The following is a 20,321-nucleotide window of genomic DNA, read 5'->3' as shown; positions in this document are numbered from 1 at the left end:
GTAAACCTGTGATAGTGACTGGCACAAAGGAAGTCTTCTACAGCTTTGATATTAATACTGCTAGGAACGCACAGGGTCCCTGGATTTACAGTCCAACCAAGAATGACAAGATGAGAGGTCATTCTCTGAAAGGAACCAGGAGCTATTATTAGGGGAGGCTGAGTGTCCACAAAGCAATTACTATCCACAGCCAGTATCTTATCCCTCCGCCAGACTGTAACCACCATGAGGACAGCAGACTCTCTTCTTAATTCACCGCTGCATCCACCAGCACCTGAGAAGTGCCTGGCTCAGTGAACCTTTGTCAAATACGCAAATGTGGACTGCTTCCTTTTTGTGTTCCTGATCAACAAGCACAGTGCTTTGCCTGCACACAATAAGTATTTGCTGACTGAATCCATAGGCCGCTGGGATTCTTAGAAAGGGGAAGAACATTGTGATCAAAGAGATGAACTTGTATTTAATAGGACTCAGTGGCAGGCAAGTGATGGTATAATGATGCTAATAAGCTATAGATGGACTATATTGTTTGTACAGATTAGTGTATTTGTATAGATTATAGGCTGGCTGCTGGCCAGTCTAAACCCTCTAGATCAGCATGAGGGGACAGAGAAACCACCAGTTACTTCCCTCATCACCTTGGAGAGGGGGTGGCTCATCGGTCCCACATTGGTCCTGTCCCTGCCTTGGAGGCACTGCTGGTAGCTCATGAGGACACCCTGGCACCCTCCACACTGGCTTTCAGAGGCTCTGTGGATAGGGCTCTGCCAGCCATCTGCCAAGCTTGTTCGCAAAGACAGTAGGATGTCATGGAGGAGCATATTCGATTAGGAATCATGAGAGCTCAGTCCTGGTCCTGGCTCAGCCACTGGTGTGAGGTCTCTTGCTCTCAGTGACCTGATCTAAATAATAGGGTAATCCTTGACTTGGAGCTCATGGAGATGTTGAGCAAATGAAATCACACCTGTGGTGATTTCATGTGGAACTCCTTCTGTTTTAAAAGAGTCATGCACCACAATGTTCATTGCAGCACTATTTACAATAGCCAGGACATGGAACCAACCTAAATATCCATCGACAGATGAATGGATAAAGAAGATGTGGCACATATATACAATGGAATATTACTCAGCCATAAAAAGAAATGAAATGGAGGTATTTGTAGTGAGGTGGATGGACATAGAGTCTGTCATACAGAGTGAAGTAAGTCAGAAAGAGAAAAACAAATACCGTATGCTCACGCATATATATGGAATCTAAAAAAAAAAAATGGTATTGATGAACCCAGTTGCAGGGCAGGAATAAAGAGGTAGACATAGAGAATGGACGTGATGACATGTGGTGGGAGGGTGAAGCTGGGATGAAGTGAGAGTAGCATCGCCATATATACACTACCGAATGTAAAATAGTTCGCTGGTGGGAAGCAGCAGCATAGCAAGGGAGATTGGCTCGGTGCTTTGCCATGACCTAGAGGGGTGGGATAGGGAGGATGGGAGGGAGGCTCAAGAGGGAGGGGATATGAGGATATGTGTATGCATATGGCTGATTTGCCTTGCTGTGCAACAGAAACTAACACGGTATTGTGAAGCAGTTATACTCCAATAAAGATCTATTAAAAAAAAAAAAAGAACCCAACTCAAACTGGCTTCAGTGAAGAGGAGACTTACTGGTTCATGTTACTGAGAAATCCAGTTTGGGGCACAGTTGGCTTCAGGGGCTCAAATGTAGTGTCAGCATCTGATTTCTCTCCATCTCTCAGCTCTCCTTCTGCTATACTGTCCTCATTTTCAGTCTCTAAACCATGGTCCCCAGCAGTTCCAGAGTCTCATCCCTTCAAGTTCAAATCCAGCCTCCCAGCAGCTGGGATAGACTATGGTTGGCTCAACATGGGTAATGTGGCCAGGCTGGACAATCTGGATGCAGCCACCCTGGACAATCAGGCCTGGGTCCAGTGCCCACCATCCCCATGATGAGTGAGGGAGCTTGGTCAGGCCTGGTTATATGCTTAACCTTCAGAGCTGGGAAAGAGTAAGGACTGGGGTTGTGGGGAGAAGCCCCAGTTTACCTCACAGATCGGGAGGGGAGTGGTTTGCCAAAAGATATTTGGGGTACTATTAACAGAAAGAGAAGTGGATGCTGGGTGGCTAAAACAACAAATGTGCCCTACACCTGGGATTTTTATATCACATGATATAAAGCATGCATTGCAGCTTCCCTCTCTGCTATGAAGTCTTTTGTCTTCCCCCTAACAAGCTCCTGCAAGCGCCTGAGGAGCAGCTGTCTCACCCTACAGTCATCTGTCTTCCTCCTCTGAACTTGGTAGCCCACAGGACCGTATCACTCACCAGCAACAGGTGGCATTGGGTCATTAGTTATCTTTTTATGTACATGTCCTGTCTCTTCATCCATATAGCAGGATCCTGGAGAACAAGGGTCACGTCTTATTCATCTTTGTGTCCCCCAAAGCAATTTGCCTGATGTTTGGGGCATAGCAGACAGTCCCTAAATCTGCTGACAGATCAAACACCTGGTTTATATGCTTCTGGAACTACGGAAGTAAATAGCTTGACTCAACTGCAAAACTACAAAGAAAGAGGAAACCTGTGTCCTCTACACCATTTCTGAAAGATCGTAGATCTTTTCTGGACTAACTAATGATTCTGGGGTCAAGATGTGCTGGGGTCTTTTTTCCCCTGCAGCCCCCAGCCACTGGTATCATTCTTTTTAATAAAGGACTGAATGAAGGCCCAAGGAATCTTAGTCTCAGCTGCCCAGTACCCTTGGGTGGGTCATATGCCGGCACAGCCCACCTGGAAGCATGGAGGATGGCAATCTCAGGAAGAGGAAGCAGATGTCTGTCCTCAGTGGCTCCCACCTCAGGCCACAAGGCAGAGCCCCGAGGTCCCATCAGTGGGACTGGCTGCTGGCTCCCCGCCCTGTGCTGATCTCTACTCCCCATCCTCATTCGTAACCCTGACATCCAGCAAAGGGAAGAACGAGAGAGGAGGGCATGGAAAATCAAGAGTCAGATGTAGCTTGGATGTTGAAACCGTCCTCCCAGGTGGTTCATAAGCCCCTGTGGCTCCGATTTCAGAATCCCCTGCGGGCCATCCTGGGCCAGGCAATTTGCACCTTTGTCTCTAATCCCCTCAAACCGCCCTTTAGGCCAAGTGACTTGTCCAAATCCGCGCAGCCAAGCCAGGATTCCCTCACCTGTAAAAAATACAAGGATTAAATCAACGAGCCATAGAGAGCATCCACCTCCTGGTATAGTCACAAAAATCAAATCAATGGGGGAAGAACGAAAAAACGTGGTTGGTAAAGGAGGAAGTGGTAAACGAGGTCAGAAGATCGGTGGGTGGAGCGGCTGAGAGAAAAACCAGGTTGGGGGGTCGGGGGCAGAACAGGAAATCAATTAAAGCTCCAGTCTCTAGCCGCGGCTCGCGCTCGGCCCGCGCTACGCGCTGCCAGGGAGCGCCCGGGAGGCGGTGCGCCGGGTCCCTGGCCCCGCCCCACCCTGCCCTAGCTCCACCCAGTCCTAGGCCCCGCCTTTGGTCCCACCCCTGCCCCCAACCCCACCCCGCCCCCGGCCCCGGCCCGCCTCCTAGCCCCGCCCCCAAGGCCCGGAAGCGAAAGCAACTCCTCCTCTTCCGAGCGGGGTCACGATACCGCTGGCGGGATCTGTGTTTCCGAGAGTGAGGGCTGCTCGGCGGGTCACGGCGGCCACCGGCTGGAGCCATGACCCCGAACCTGCGCACCGCGCTGATTTTCGGCGGCTTCATCTCCCTGATCGGCGCCGCCTTCTACCCCATCTACTTCCGGCCCCTAATGCGGCTGGAGGAATACCGTGAGTGACCTCTGACCCCACGCGGTGGCCAGGGCCCAGTAACCGAGAGTGACCTCTGACCCAACGCGGTGGCCTGGGCCTAGTAACTGAGAGTGACCTCTGACCCCATGCGGTGGCCTGGCCTCAGTAACTCCCCTCCCTTCCCCACGTGGGGCCATGGTCAGAGCTTGGTTTGCCAGTCAGGAAGACCCGGGTTCGAATCTTGCTGTGTGCAGCTTTGTGACGGTGGACAAGTGACTCAACCTCTCAGAATCTCAGCAACCCCTTTAGTAGTTATCTGTTTGTATAACAAAATCATCTAGCCTCCGGTGAGACTCAAAGGTGGTAATGAAAGCAATCTGCACGTAGTAGGTCGACACTAAATAGTAGTTCATACTCATAGTTATATTCACTGAAGTCTTTTTATGTATCTCATTAGGCACACATTGGACCATTTAATTTACACACCCTCACTTTGAGGTAGATATTATTATCTGTTTTACAGATGGGGAAACTGAGGCTCAACGAGGTTGTTCAACATGCCCCAGGACACACAGCTAGTAAGTGGCAAGACAAGTATTCCTACTCCCGCCTCTGTTTCCAGACCTTCCAGACACTGAAGCTGGGAATGATAATGTTGAGGGGAGGGAGATGGACCCTAATTATCCTGAGCTTGAAGGTGTTTTTATTGCACTTCATTTCCACTCCCAAAGATGTCTCTGAGTGGATATGTTTCAAACCTAAACTGTTAACCTGGGTTTTTGAGTTTTTCCTCTCTTTTCTCCTCAAATATTTTTCCAGATTCTGCTGTCTTCCTTCATTTTAAGCTGGTTGCTCACATGACAATGGTCAGTATCCTGGGAGTAATTTTCTTCCTTAATCATTCAAGTCCTATCATTCTAAAAGCCAAGCTCTCCTTCCTTGAGACCTATACCTCAGCAAGGATTAGCACTTTGATATGTCTGAAACCATCTGTCAGAGAGAAAATATTAGGCATTAGAGGCTCATTTTGTTCTCCAGGAAACCTGAATCGTCTTGAAGATGGAAGAGGGCCAACTGTGCCCCTTGACAATATTAGCGAAGGCTGAAAGCTTGGCGGTTTGAAGGCGAAAGCTCCATGTAAATGCTCTGCCCATTACAAATGCTACAACATTTCGTTTCTGAGTTAAGAGTGTTTTAAGTACACAGATTTCCTTGTGGCTTCTTTTCATCAGCCAAGATTGAAATGGCCTCTGCATTCTGCCTTCCAGCCTATCTCCATGCACCATGCGTGAGGGTGAACATGGGGCTGTGTGAAGCCCTGCATAATCTATCTGCATTATCCCTCCTTACTGCATCCTTGCCCCATGCTGTTTTATGACAGCCTCTAGAGTTGAACTTGGGACAAGGGGGTCTGCTTTGGATCCCACTAGAAAAGTTTCAGTCACGAAGACTAGAGCAGTGGTTTTCAACTGGGGATGATTTTTGTCCCCCTAGGGACAATTGGTTCTATCTGGAGACATTTTTGCTTGTCACAAAATGGGCGGCATGGGGTGGGGTAGTGTGAGTGTGCCACTGGCATCTAGTGCATAGAGGCCAGGGGTGCTGCTAAACCGTGCAATGCACAGGACAGCCACCCCTAACAAAGAGTTATCCAGCCCAAAATGCGCATGGTGCCAAGGCTGAGAAACCTTCCTCTGGGTCAGATGCTCAGGGTGTGGGTTTGCGCTGTGTCTCCCAACAACAGTCTTATAGGGTTAGTCCGGAGTCTGTGGTTGTCTGAGTCGCCTTGAGACAGACAGATAAGGCCTTTTAAGTGAACATTTAGTGTGTGTGGCTACAATATCTGCATTTTTAACTGTAAGGCAGTCAACACCTGCCCACTTTTCTGGTTCAGTTTTAATTAATTTGGACACTCTTATCTGAGAGTCATAACTGATTCCTTAAACAGGTAATGATACTAAATAGCTAATATTTATTGAAAGCTTATTATATGTCTGACACTCTTCTAAGCACTTCTTATATATCAATCCATTTGGTGCTCATAACAACCCTTCATTGTAGCTGCTGTGTGACCATCATCCCCATTTTATATGTGGACAGACTGAGGTATGGAACAGTTAACTTGTACAAGGACCCACAACCGATGAGTTGCAGATCTGGGATTTGCACCAGTGCCCTTAATCGTTACATCAGGGCACCATACTGCCTCTCTAAGAGGGTGAGAGAAGTAAGTCAGATGAGGGTCTAAATCCCTTACTAGAGGAGGACCTTAAGGTACGTTACTTAACCTCTCTGAGCCTGGCCTGTTTCCTCATCTGTAACAGTGAAATTTGCAGTACTGAATTTACATGTTTTGGGGTGAATTAAATGAGATAACAGGTGTGGAAACACATAGTATATTTGTACACTAGGCATCCCATAAAAACATTTCAAAAATAAGGAACCACAAGGGCAGGGAAGTGAGACAAGGAGATTTAAGCAGGTGGACCGACCCAGGTGAGGCATTCGTGACCGGGTCATGGGGACCCGCTGTGAGGACGGAGCTTCAGTTCATTTCAGGGCATTCAGCTAGCATTTAGTTAGCTTCCTTTTCATTTTTTTAAACCTGGATTTTAGCAATTACTGTGTGTCAGGCACTGTGTTAGGTGCCGGATGTATGTGACTGGACGAGACGGTCAGAGCTCTTCTCTCATGTCACTGTCCTCACCCGTGTCTAGTCCCCCACCCACTCCGTGCGCTCTGAGCCGTTCTCCCTGCCCCACTGGTCCCCAGGACCACCCATTACCCAGCAGCCACTGTGGTCTTTCTGGTTAGTGTGTTGCTGCTGATCTACCTTCTTTGCATTTGTGGTCAAAGAATTCAGACTATATCATTTTGATTTTTTGATAGGTCAAGATTTGCTTTGTGCCTTGGTACAAGTCAGTTTTTGCAAATGTTCACTGTGTGCTGGGAATGATGTATATTCTCTTGTTTGGGAGTACAGAGTTCTGTATATGATGGTTCCAGATCATTCTTAATTCTGTTACTTAGATATCTTGAGGCCATATTATTCTGTGCGCACAATCTAGAATATTCTTGGGGGGGGTTCAATTATTATTATATGAGTCCCCTTTACCCCTAATATTTCTCCCGAACTCTGTTTTATCTGATATTATCATAGTTACCAGCTTTCTTTTGGTTAGTGTTTTCCTGGTGTATGTGTGTGTGTATATCTCTATGTATATATATATATAGATATGGATATAGATATCCTCTTATATTTAGCCTTTATTTGTCCTTAAGTCTTATAACCAGCCTAAACTGGGATTTTTAAAAAATCCAATCTGATAATCTTTTTAAACTGTTGGATTGAGATCATTTTCACTTATGTTTACTGATACATTTACATTTATTTTTCCTATCTTATGTTTTCTATTTATTCTTCTGTTTCTCTACTTCCCTTTTTTCTCCTTTTCTGCCTTCAAGGCTTCTTTATTTAATTCTCTTCCCCTCTACTCGTTTGAAAGTTTTACATTCTCTTTTTCTTTTGTGGTGACAGTTTAAAGTTAGTCAATATCTTTACCTCCTATGAAATATACAAAGACCTTAGAATGCCTTAGCTCCTGTCCCAGACACACCGCCCGACTTGCCTTGTGTTTATTACTCCCCAGATCACTTAGTACCATCAGTGTTTTATACAGTCACTGATTGTTTCTGTTTACCCTCATTCTTTACTCACTGATCCTTCTTTCATCTCACACCTTTCTAGTTTCAGTTTTCTTCATTCTGAAATACATCTTTGTGTTTCTTTGGTGAGAATTTGTAACTGGGAATATCCATTCTTGTGTGTCAGAGAGTGTATAGAACTGCAGGCCTTCCATTGTGGCTGTCGAAAAGTCTATTGTGCTGTTTGCTTTTTGAATTCGTCCAGCCGGTGGAAAATCATTGAAGAATTTTAATCCGGAGTGCAAGGTGATCTGATTCACTCTTTCCAGGAATCTCTGACTGTGTGTGACTGGAGGGGCTGGGAGGGTCAAGGTTGGAGGTAAGAAGGCCAGGTACGGGAAGGCTGTGCTTCCTGTGACCTCAGGGAGAGGTGACTGTAGCCTTAACCAGAGTGGTGGTGGTTATGGGACTGGGGAGAAGGACTGAATTCCGGAGCCAGATTTAAGAAATAAATCCTCTACAGGGATTTGTGACTGATTAGCTCAGGGGTGAGGGAGGCAGAGGAAAGAGATTGATACCCAGCTTTCTGGGTCCAGCAGCTGAGGAGATATGGTACTAGGCATTATGAAATACAGGAAGTCTGTTTGGAGGACGAGAGGACATGCTAGTTCGGTTTGGGATGTATTGAGTTTCAGGTACCTGGATGTGCTCTTGGAGATTTCCTATAGGCGATGGGAGCCGAGCCACAGGGTCTGAGCTGGAGCTAGAGATGGCACACCATTGGCATCGGATGGGAAGCAGAGTCATTGCAGTAGGTGGGGCTCCCAGGCAGTATTCAGAGATGGAAAAAGACAAGCTGGTCCAGGGCAGAATGCAGGTGAACACTAGCATTTTGAAGGTCTGAAGAGCAAGTGGTCAGAGGAGGAAGGGCCCTCAAAGGAGTGGCCAGAGCGAGAGGATTAAAACCAGAAGAGGCTGCAGTCACAAGCCCCAAGAAGATAGCTCTTCATGAAAAGGGTGTGGTCAGCAGGGCTGGGCTGCTTGAAGACGGTAAGAAAGATAAAAAGTGAAAATATCCGTTGGATTTAGCAAAAAGAAGGTAAAGCTCATTGGTTGTTTTGTTAGAAGTGCTTTCAATGGTTTGATGGCAGAAAGCAGATAGCAGTGGATTGAAGAGTAAATAGTACGTTAGGTTGACTGTTTAAAGATGTTGGGCTGTATGGAGAGGAGAATGACGAAATTATTTTGCAGCTGGTCAAGGGGGCTGTCGTGTTTTCGTTTTGCCTGGGAGCAGTGGGAGAGCCAAGAGAGCCTCTGGACAAAGAAGACTGCTGGAGAGAGAAGACAATCCATAGAGCAGGAAGTGGCATGGGATCTTGAGATTAGATGGAGGAGGGAGACTTGGACCAAAGGCAGGACACCTCTTCCAGCAACTGAGGAGGAAGGGCAGGTGTGGGTACCGCTAGATGTAGGTGTGATGTTGGGAGGTTGTAGATGCTTCCTGTTTGTTGTGGCTTCTGTTCTCTTTGTGATGCAGGAGGTCAGGTGACTGTGCGTGAGAGGCACAAGCCCCAGCCAGACTCTCCCTCCTTGAGACACTCTCTTCCCTGGGCTTCTTGACTGCCCCTCCCCCAGCACTCCTGGCTTTGCGCTTTTGCTCCTGCCTTTCTTCCACTCCTTAGCCTCTCTTGTTGGCTGTTTCTCTTCTGAGCATCCTTCATACATTTATGGTCCCCAGAATTCTGGGCAGACCGAGGAGAAGCCCACAGTCCTTGGAAGGGCCGGGCAGACACCCAGTCCTTGAGAAGGGGAGCCAGAGGCTAGCAAGGAGCCCAGGCCACGTAGGGCCCAAGTGTCGAGACACTGCTGACCCTTCATCTAGGCCAGCCTGACTGATGCTGGCCGGCCTGGGTATGGGGACAAGTAGGCTCTAGGGCCCCTGCTGGAATAAGCCTCAAGGCAGTAGAAAAGAGGCACAAGGCTGCTTAGGTAGAATAAAGCCAAGGAGATCTTCTATGATTTAAAAGCAGACAGGCCATTATCACAAGACTGCTGTATTGAATTTCATTTTGACATTCAGTGTGATCTCTAGCTCTTTCACTAACTCAGCCAGACTTTACGAAGTATTAGGGGGAATACAAGGTCAGTTCCACACGTGATACCTGAGTACTGAAATGAGCACTGGGGAGATGGCAGTTGGCATTGGCAGTTGTCAGTCCCACACCAGAAGTATGGGGACAGTTCTGCTGTGCTTCTGGAGGGAATCCAGACGTTGCTTATTAGCTTTCAGCCGATCGGCACAGCATGGTTCGTGGGAAGAGCCCACATTCAGGGAAGCATACTTGAAGCTATACATATAGCACACATTCAGGCGCTGTAACTTGAAGCCTGGTCTGCCTTTTGTCTCTGCATCCTAGAACCAGACAGTGATCCTGAATGTGGCTTTAAAAAATAACAGCATTTCAGGGCAACCTGTGAAATGAGACAGAATAAGATCATTTTCTGTGATCCTGTTCATTTTTAACTTTAGTTAGATGTGCAGAAGCATAAAACCATAGGGTTTTGCCAGAAATCTTGTGTTCATTCAGTCCCCTCATTTAGGTGACTTGTCCAAGGTCAGTTAGCACATTTATTACTGGATAGACACTAGACCCTAACTCCCCAGCCTTGTCTGCTGCTTAATGATGCCCTGTTTCACCTGCTTTTAGGACAGGGGAGAGTGTCTGCTAGTAAAGCCAAAGGTTACGTGGGAGAGCTGTGATACCTCACTTCTCCTCCCATTCCCCTTCCGCCCCCAACCTCAAGTGTGTGGTACAGAGTCAGAGCAGGCCTGTGAGAAATCACTTGATTCAGAAATGCCTCTTACCTTGGAAGGGCATTTTCCCGATTATATGGCAAGTGCTCAGAATATGCTTTTTATTCCTTTCACCTTAGAGTCGAATGAAATGCACAGACTAAAGTCTTATTTTCTAACAGGCCTTACAAAGCTGCCTGGATTCTACCACACACCCTGGTGAGAAACTAAAGTGTTCATGGTATTGGAAGGAGTCCACGCTTCCAATGGCCCTTTGGTCCCCTCAGCTGCTGGCTCACACTCACCTCCAATACACACATCTAGTTCTGGCTCACCCCGAAGTCAGACTGCAGCAAAGTGGGAGCACTAGAAAAAGTATTATTTTATTTTTGCTATTTTTAAAAGAGACTTTGAATTAAACATCATGGAATAGTCACAGTGCTGTTGGACTTCCTTGTACTTGTTTTGCAGTTGTGTATTTTTGTTGTTAAAAAAAAAAATCCAAACCGACAGAGAAGATCTAAGAATAGTACAATAAATCCCTTTATGTCCTTCACCTAGATTTACCAGTTGTTAACATTTTGCCACATTTGCTTTCTCTCGCTATATATGTTACACATCTATACATGCATACATACATATGGACACGCATATGTTCATATATAATTATATTACATATATAATTATATATTATAATCATTACTACTATTTTGCTGAACCATTTGAGAGTGAGTTGAAGACCTTGTGAGCTTTGATGCCTAAACACTTCAGCATGTATTTTCTGAGCACAAGGACATTCTCTTACATAATCACAATTATCCAATCCAGGAAATTTAATAGTGACACAATGTTATTATGTAATATACAGTCCATATTCAAATGTTGACATTTGTCCAATTACCTCAGGTTGTGAGTTGCTTTTATTTTAACTGTTCATTGGCAGGAGGCGATGGAGGGGGTGTTCCCGAGGTGGTGGTTTCACTGTGTAGGGCCCCGAGGTCAGATTCTGCACCTGCTTTTAGGTTTTTATCTGCTGGTCCTCCCCAAGAGCACCCTCAGCTAGTCAGTAACAAGACCACTGAGGGGGCTGGCGTTTGGGCATGCTGTATCAATTTGCTGTGAATGTTAAATATAGTAGCAAGTCACACAGATTTCACAGTATGGACATTTAATATAAGGATAGGTTTCATGTTCAAAGACTTAAAAATTACGAGGTAGATTCTTATGCTACCATACAAAAATGAGCCCGTCTGCATGTATTACTAAGTTTTAAATAATATACCTTGGCCCTTTGAGTAGAGCTAAGGATCCTCAATTAAAACTGCAAATCAGGGCTTCCCTGGTGGCGCAGTGGTTGAGAATCTGCCTGCCAATGCAGGGGACACGGGTTCGAGCCCTGGTCTGGGAAGATCCCACGTGCCATGGAGCAGCTGGGCCCGTGAGCCACAATTACTGAGCCTGCACGTCTGGAGCCTGTGCTCCGCAACAAGAGAGGCCGCGATAGTGAGAGGCCCACGCACCGCGATGAAGAGTGGCCCCTGCTTGCCACAACTAGAGAAAGTCCTCACACAGAAACGAAGACCCAACGCAGCCATAAATAAATAAATAAAAACAAATACTTAAAAAAAAAAAAAAAAAACTGCAAGTCAGCTCCCTGCCTTAGCACCAGGGGGCAGAGTCGGGCTTGCTGAGACACTGGAGAGGGAACTTCTAACGGACATCGCAAAGCTCCAGGCCCCATGCTGCATATTTGCGTTTCAATCATTTCACTCCTGATAGAAGCATGCTCACTACTAAAAGGTCAGTAATTAGCTTATCCTGATTTGCCCACATAGTTAAACCCCTGACTTCTGTGTTGCCCTTTTTTCCAGAGGTTGAGAGACATTTGCTGTTTCTCTAATGATAGCAAAACAGAAACCTACTGTCAGCCTCATCAAGATGTGCTTGCTCAGTCCCGAGGGACCAGTTTGTTTTCCCTTTAGCATATCTCGCATTCACAAATAAAGTGTGTCATATCATGAATTTATATAAGACTGCTTTGGCCTTAGAGTATTTATAAAACATTAATGGATTAAAGAACCAGGGGATGTAGATAGGATGCTAATACCGGTTATCACTTGGTAGGAACTCGTTTTGCAAATCGGTTTAAATTGCCCGTCCAAGCCAAAAAAAGAGGTGGTTGCATAAGGACAAGGATTATAAAGAGATTATGGTCTATTTAAAATAAATCTTCGGCCTCTCTCCAACCTCATTAGCAATTAGCAAGGAAGTGTGAAGACAGGGATTCTTTTCTCTTCACTTGGTTCTCCATTTCATTGTAAGAGGTAAGAACACAATTAGGCATTTTTTTTGCCACCAGAAGTCAACTTCCTTTGATGCTCGGCAGCCTGCCAGCTTCTTTGGCTTTGCAGGACCTGCCTCTTGGAGAATGTGTTCCGTTCACCAGGATGTCTGATTCTCTCAAACCTGGACATCTAGAATGCTTTCTGGCAATCAAGCATGTGTTAAAAATTCATCTCTTCCTTCTTCCATGATACTGGAGAATAGACCTTTTAGGTGTGAAAAATGATATCTGTTTTTGTTCCTGGCACGATTGATGACAGTGTAGTCTTTTACTAGTTGGCATTTTCTAAGAGCATGTTTGAGACACATCCATACTTGGAGACTTACATGGTGACAGCGTGGTAGGGCTCAGTCCTACAGGAATTTAACTTCTTAGGAAATGAGATCGCCTTTTGTGTTATTTTAGAAAGTCTGACACCTCAGAGGTCCCATTGTCACCCACTCTTTTGGCATCTCTTGGTCCATAGGGTCTTGGTTGTTGTTTACCTGCTACTTTTCAGAGAGGCCCAGTGGAGCCATCAGACCATTCTGTATAAGCAGCTTCCTTGTGCTGTGTTTTCTCTGTCTTGCTTAGAATTGGATGTCAAGATTCAGATAATCCCTGTTGCCCGGTGTTTTATTTGCCAAAGAAAAACTTAGCGTTGATAAAACTCTCAGACAGGTCACTTAGGATTGACTTTCGGTCACAGCACCGGAGAAGCAAGTTCAGTGAATATTTGATTTGGAAAAGCCCTGTTTCCTATACCTTTATGCTTGTGTATCTTTATGAGAATAAAGAAAACTGCCTAATATTAAAGAAGAGCTAAACGTGGATTTAAAGAAACACTGTCAGCCTGATTAAAACAAAGGCTTGGGGGCTTCCCTGGTGGCGTAGTGGTTGAGAATCTGCCTGCCAATGCAGGGGACATGCTTTGGGCCCTGGTCTGGGAAGATCCCATGTGCCGCGGAGCAACTAAGCCCGTGAGCCACAACTACTGAGCCTGCGCGTCTGGAGCTTGTGCTCCGCAACAAGAGAGGCCGCGACAGTGAGAGGCCCGCGCACCGCGATGAAGAGTGGCCCCCCCGCTCGCCGCAACTAGAGAAAGCCCTCGCACAGAAACGAAGACCCAACACAGCCATAAATAAATAAAATTTTAAAAAAAACAAAGGCTTGATTACAACACTTAATTACTATAATATAGTAGTAAACATCCTTTGGCTGCAAGTCTTTCTGCTGAAAAGCCACCATTTGTTTTTCAAGATACTTAAAATAATGTCTTTGTTTTCACAGGCCTTAGGTTTATTCCACAACATTTAGAAAGATGTGTCAGAGGGCTTGAAGCCCACAGACATAAAATGCCCAGTTTCTCTTGGCCTTCGCCTGTGGGACATCTCCACAGAGACTGGCTAAGCTGCTGTCGCTAAAACGCGCTTACTAATTGGCGTAGCACCTGCAGTCAATTAGGGAAGCTTCAATTATCCAAACCAAAGCCACCCACTCAAAGATTAATTTTCTGCTCTATTTCCTATCAAAAACATAGCATATTTAGCTCTGGGTCTAGGCCCTCAGTGGAGTACATTTTAGACACCTAAACTGCATCCTTTTCTCGTGAATTGTACTTGTTCCTGCAGTTCAGCAGCCTTGCCCTCCTCATATCACACCCACCACCACCACCAGTTCTTTCAAAATTGTTCTTCTTCTGTTGTTTTTGTTGCCTTTCCAAACTGCTGAGATCACCCAGAAAAGATGTTCATTAGGAGCTTTTCTTCTGAAGTACAGCTTTCTTTCTTTCACTGAAAATATCCAGTCTTTTTGTTTGTTAGGATCTAACTTCTGTAACCTAAAAGCTTTGGGCAATGGCAGCTCTGAATTTAATAGCACTCAGATGTATTGTCTCCTAATTGTCCCGTGTCATTGTTCCAGGTAGATACAAAGATTTCCACTGCCCTGCCCCGCAGTCCCCTCTCTAATGAGTAATTTTTCTGTTGTGTTTCCCAGAGAAGGAACAAGCCATAAATCGAGCTGGTATTGTCCAAGAAGACGTGCAGCCACCAGGTAAACGTAAAAATCAAAACAAAGGCTCACGTGTACTAGTGTGTTGTGGTTGGGAGTGGTGCTTTGCAGCGGGAGAAATCTTTGCTTCTAGGCTACATTGTAATTGTGCTGTTATTTCCCAGCAGTTGCCATTTTAGAGGTTGCCACCCCAAGACTTCCTCTTAATATGTCACTCCAGAAGAGTTTTTGCAAGTTTGCACGTTTCTCTTCTGCATTTGATAAGTGGGCATAAATGTGTAACAAGTGCGCAATTAGCTATGAAGCATAAGTAGATGTTTTGCAGACATATTTACCAAGCACCTATTTAAACACCACCCTCATGGGAAAATACTATTTACTTATGAGCTATTTTAATCGATGCGGGATTCTGCTTTATACAGAAGCTCAAAAGTTCCCTGTATGGCTGAATGGTTAGTTACTTTGAGACGATCCAAGTTGGCTGAGAATGAGAGGTTTCTAGCTTATTAGCCAAAACTCTTGTAATCTGTGGCAGCGGTCTTTTTTTTATTCATTTATTTTTTAACTAGGCCAGATACATACCTCCCTGCCGTGGGGCAATTTCTGAGCTGTTTAAAAGTCTCTTGTCAGCTGCCGTGGCTTCCCAGCCGTCCTGTTCTGAGGTTCCGGCAGCTTGCCCGCACTAACTCCAACTACATGGAAATTGCACACCTTCATTCTGATGTCATCTTATTTGTTTGGGGTTGAGGGAAGTGGTAGGAAATTTAAAAACGAATCCTGTTTTTATTCGTGTTTCTTTCTATAGGGTTAAAAGTGTGGTCGGATCCATTTGGCAGGAAATGAAAAGGCTGTCACCACCTCTGAATATGAAAGTAGACAGAGTCTTCATGCTTTCAGTTCTGCAGCAACTACAATAAATCACCTGGCTAAAGAACGATGGCTGGAGAAGAAAACTCTAGAAGGCTGTAAAGAAGAGTACTGTGCACCAGGATTAATTCCCTTCTTAAGTATCAAAAGAACCCTGAAACAAATCACACCATGACGAAGGTTTTCATGATTTGGTTTCCTTTCTAAAAATGAAGCTTTCTCACCCAGCTGCATTTGGAGGTGATCTACTTATTATTCAGTCTCTACCTCTTACCCACCTGAGCTGTGATATGAATACAAGCAACCAGTAGACTTGGGAAGATCCTAGTCTGTTTTGCCATCTTCCAAATAAGAAGTTTCAGTGAAAAACCACCATATTGAGCAGCCTCATAGGGCTCTTTGAAAATGTTAAAGTTGATAAAACTCTTTGAGGACAAGGTACATTGTACTCTTTAAGAATAAACAGTTCAACTCAACTATCTCATTGGGAGGGTTGCTGCATGTTGAAAAATAAATAACTATGAAGCAAACCAAACTAAATGGGTATGCATGCCTAGTAGAAATCATGTTGAATTAAGTGAAAATGTGTATATTAAAATGATTTCTTTTTCCTTCACAATGGTGTAAGATTTTTTGTAAATCCTTTTTTGTAAGTGCATTAAATGATACCCAGAAGTATTATTTGACTAGATTATACTTGACTAGGTATTTGACTGTTTGGTGTTTGTCAGATTGTATACAAGTAAAAATCTTAAAGGTAAATAGCAAATGTGTTGAGACAAATATTTATTGAATGTGATTCTCTACCAGATACCTCACCAGGTGCTGCAAAGATGAACATGAGAATACGAATTTCTTTCTCTAGTGCTCTGTCTGGCCCCTTACTAGATTATGTGCTTTTGAAAGACACATCTTTTTCATTTTTAGATTTCCCAGAGTGACTTGCACATTACTGTATGCTGTCTTTTTTTTTTTTTTAAACATCTTTATTGAAGTATAATTGCCTTACAATGGTTATGCTGTCTTTTAGATGAGCTGCCTGATGACATAATTTTATTATTGTGAACTGGGAGATGGCTTAACAGACAACTGGCATAATTATGTTAATTACTGTCAAAAGAAAGATTGATAGTTCCAAAACCAAAGTCATCGTTTTTGGTAGGCATTCCCTAACATTTCATTGACTTACAGTTAACAGCCCCATAAAAGAACTGCCTCATTTGGGGTACATTTGACCACTCTTTTCCATGGAGGGGGCACCAAAAGGTTGTGTGACTTAAGAGTCAAGCCTCTTGTGGGTGCTTAATTGAGATTCCTCTGTGAGTGAGGCCAGTGCCTATACATCTGCTTTGGAAGATATCCAGGCTGAAACGACTGTGTCTGCGTGTCATAGACAAGAACTTTGGGGCCTCGATGGCCTGTTTGTCGGCTCGAACAGACTCAGTTTAGTCTCCTGAGTGAGACCTATGTCCTGGCCTTGACCCTACCCTTGGTCTACCTCTTTGCAGAGATAAAGAGGCTTTCTGTCCCGCTCAGCTGCCTTGATGCTTATAGAAGGATTGCTCTTGATGTTATCAGAGCTGTAGTGTCAAGTCTGTGCTGCCCACGCTTGACAAAAGCCAGGTTGTAAGAGATGCTACTTGTGAGGACTGACAGAGGGCCTGGTGGTTCAGCCACACTCCTCCCACGTGTGCCTCCAGGATGATGAGGAAAGCACTCGAAAGAGGGGATCTTAGTCAAGTACAGTTAGGAAACATAGAGTTCAAGTTAATTAGGTTTATTTGCGTCTAATTTGACAATTTCCAAGAGAGACATAACATTTCCCAAGTGTATTTGATCACAGAACATTTTTTTTTAAAACATGATGATCCATTTATTTATTTATTTATTTATTTATTTATTTATGGCTGTGTTGGGTCTTCGTTTCTGTGCGAGGGCTTTCTCTAGTTACGGCAAGCGGGGGCCACTCTTCATCGCGGTGCGCGGGCCTCTCACTATCGCGGCCTCTCTTGTTGCGGAGCACAGGCTCCAGACGCGCAGGCTCAGTAATTGTGGCTCACGGGCCTAGTTGCTCCGTGGCATGTGGGATCTTCCCAGACCAGGACTCGAACCCGTGTCCCCTGCATTGGCAGGCAGACGCTCAACCACTGCGCCACCAGGGAAGCCCCCACAGAACATTTTTTTACCAATTATCTCCTGGGCCTAGTGGCCAACAACATCCTTTTGGGAACATTCTCCAAATAGTCTCAGGACCCTTTAACACTCAAAAATTTTTGAGAACTCCAAAGTGTTTCTTCTTAGGTGGGTTATATCTATAGATGCTTACTGTATTAGAAATTAAAACAAATTTTTCATTTAAGACTATCAATAATAAACCCATAGGTTACTATGACATATTTTTGTGTGAAAAATTTATTTACCAAGATGAAAACATAATTTGCAAATGTCTTTAATGTCTGGCTTAATAGAAGATGCTAGATTCTCATATCTACTTCTGTATTTGATCTGTTGCTGTATCACATGTCATGTGGCCTCTGGAAAACTACTGTACACCCTCATAAGAAGAGAGTAAAAGGCAAAAAGCCTTTGATAGTACAGTATTATAAAAATACTTTTGATCATGCAACCCCCCTAAATAGATTCCAGAGACCCCTCCAGGTACCTCCAGGTACCACAGTTTGAGTCTAGTTTATTTTTTTCTTGGACTTCCACCTTTTGAGAAATGTGTATCTGTTTGCATTAGTTCTCTCAGAGTTACCTGTTGAGGGAAATTACAAGAGGAGGGGAGAAACTGACAAAATGTCCTGTCCTTGTTGCCAAAATGAAGTTGTTGGATCCTTTATTTTCAATATCCTCTTTAGGAAGACTCTGGTTGACTTTATTTTAATCTCAGCACCAGAAATAGCCACACTGCTGAACAGTTGGTACATTTATCCCGTGAACATTGATTTGCGTAACTTGTTTCCTTCTTTGTATTGGCTGATAGGAAGCTCAACCACATTTGTGGTCCAGATTTTTAAAAAATACCTGTGGAATGAATTTGGGCCATTACATTGCCTTCATTCTTTTTTTCCCCTGACCTTATTTTCCTTTCTGCTTTCTCACTTCAGTTTCCTATCTTATATTGTATGTTAGAACCATCATTTAAAAATGAGCCAGGGCACAAACAGTATTTATTCAATTGAAAACCCATTTATAATCTAGTAAGGGAAACGATGTAAATTCACAGATAAGATTAAAATAATGTAGAGTATTAGAAGGACCTTTAAGGAGGTTCAGAGTGTCTACTGACCCTGGGCACATGCAAACCCTGTGTCCCTGCAGTTCTACTAGTTATTTATGCAGCAGAAATGCATCCATAAATCCACCAAAAGACATGGACTAGAATGTTCCCAGCAGCTCTGGAAACTCCCCAAATGCCCATCAACAGTACAATGACTAAATAAACTGTGATATATTCACACAATAGAATACAACATGGCGATGAAAATGGACAACAATGCAGTGAATCTCACAAACAATGCAGAATGAACAAAACCAAGTTGCAAGAGTACTTTTAGATTCCATTTAGAGAAAGAATACAAATGGTAAATGAAGCCATAGAGCTGGAAGTCAGGATAGTGACTACTCTTAGGAAAAGGCGTTGCTATAGCGACTGGCAAGGGATACAGGGGGTCTTCAAGGCGCTGATAGGCTACTTTTTGATCCAGGTGCAGGGTACACAGGTGTATTGAGTTTTTGAGTTCTTCCTTGAGCTGCACAAGTTCACGTACTTCTCTAAATGTATGTTGTCCTTCAGTAAAATTTTTAAAAAGAGATGCAAAGATTGTGGAATCAGGAAACTTTCCAGAGAACTCGTTGTCCGGTGGGAGGAGCATGGGTTTCAGGAGGGATGATAAAAACGTACCCCTCAGGGTTGTTGGGGAAATTAGGAATACTGTATGTGAGATGCCTAGCAAATACCTGGACCTGGCAGAGGTCAGATTAATGATAGCTATTATCATTGATGGAGTAGCTGACATTTAAACAGAGCTATGAAAAAATGCCTGGGACTCAGACATGCGGTGAGAGACACAGGTGCAGAGGCAGCAAAGCTAAGCATTTGAGGGATGGCTTGGCTGGGATGTGGCGGTGTGGGGAGACCACTGACCCAGGAGCTTTGCCCGTCCTGTGCACCACCGGCCCGGGCTTGACATATAGCAGGCACTCGTCAGTATTTGGATGGATCGAATGAGTAAGCGAAAGAAAGACTGAGGGAACAAATGAAGGGAATGGTGTTTAAGACCACGTGGTGGTCACCCTTAAATGTCAAGCTGACAAGCTTTACTTAATTTACAGACATGGAGTACTGGAAGCAGGCAGTGGTCTGAAAATTTTCCAACAAAGCCAGAGTTCTCTCCCCGGAGCAGTGCAAGACTGTTACCTGTCCGCGTGAGGAAGGTACAGAAACAAAGAATAAGTAGTGAGAAACATCAATAGCAGTTTGACAGAGTAGTTTTTATCTTTTGAATCTGATTTTTTAAAATGGGGCTTTCCTTAACAAGGATTTACTGTATAGCACAGGGAATTATATTCAATATCTTGTCATAACCTATAACGGAAGACAATCCAAAAAAAGAATATAGATACATCCATGTATATCTGTATAACCGAATCACTTTGCTGCATACCTGAAACTAACACAATATTGTAAATCAACTACACTTCAATTTTTTTAAAAATTGGGCTTTCCTTTTGTACTTTTTTGGCTTTTTAAAATTTTCTAATAAAATTAATTTTATTGTATTTTATAGGTCTTCAGTAGATTGGTGGTTAGAAGCAAACAACTGGGCTTCACCCCAGGTAGTTTGAAAAGCACTGACCTGGAGGAC

The 20,321-nt window shown here is 44.3% G+C and overlaps 1 protein-coding gene across 6 annotated transcripts; it reads left to right on the top strand.

The window, feature by feature from the left end:
• Window positions 1-3,633: 3,633 nt before the first annotated feature.
• Window positions 3,634-16,219, top strand: SMIM20 (small integral membrane protein 20). 6 transcript variants are annotated; one of them, XR_009008428.1, is made up of 4 exons: window positions 3,634-3,847; window positions 4,332-4,386; window positions 14,569-14,625; window positions 15,389-16,219. XR_009008428.1 is itself a non-coding variant. In XM_057547277.1 (4 exons), coding segments are annotated over exons 1-3 (165 nt in total). In that variant the 5' UTR covers window positions 3,634-3,738; the 3' UTR covers window positions 4,629-4,674; window positions 14,569-14,625. The 6 variants fall into 6 exon arrangements, 4 of the variants coding, with proteins under 4 accessions (XP_057403260.1, XP_057403258.1, XP_057403259.1 ...); XR_003622150.2 differs by having other exon boundaries at window positions 4,311-4,386; XM_057547277.1 differs by lacking the exon at window positions 15,389-16,219 and adding an exon at window positions 4,628-4,674.
• The last annotated feature ends 4,102 nt before the right edge of the window (window positions 16,220-20,321 follow it).

The sequence above is a fragment of the Balaenoptera acutorostrata genome, chromosome 5 (assembly GCF_949987535.1).
Source record: "Balaenoptera acutorostrata chromosome 5, mBalAcu1.1, whole genome shotgun sequence".
Classification (NCBI taxonomy): domain Eukaryota; kingdom Metazoa; phylum Chordata; class Mammalia; order Artiodactyla; family Balaenopteridae; genus Balaenoptera; species Balaenoptera acutorostrata.
This window is presented reverse-complemented; position numbering and strand designations above follow the sequence as displayed.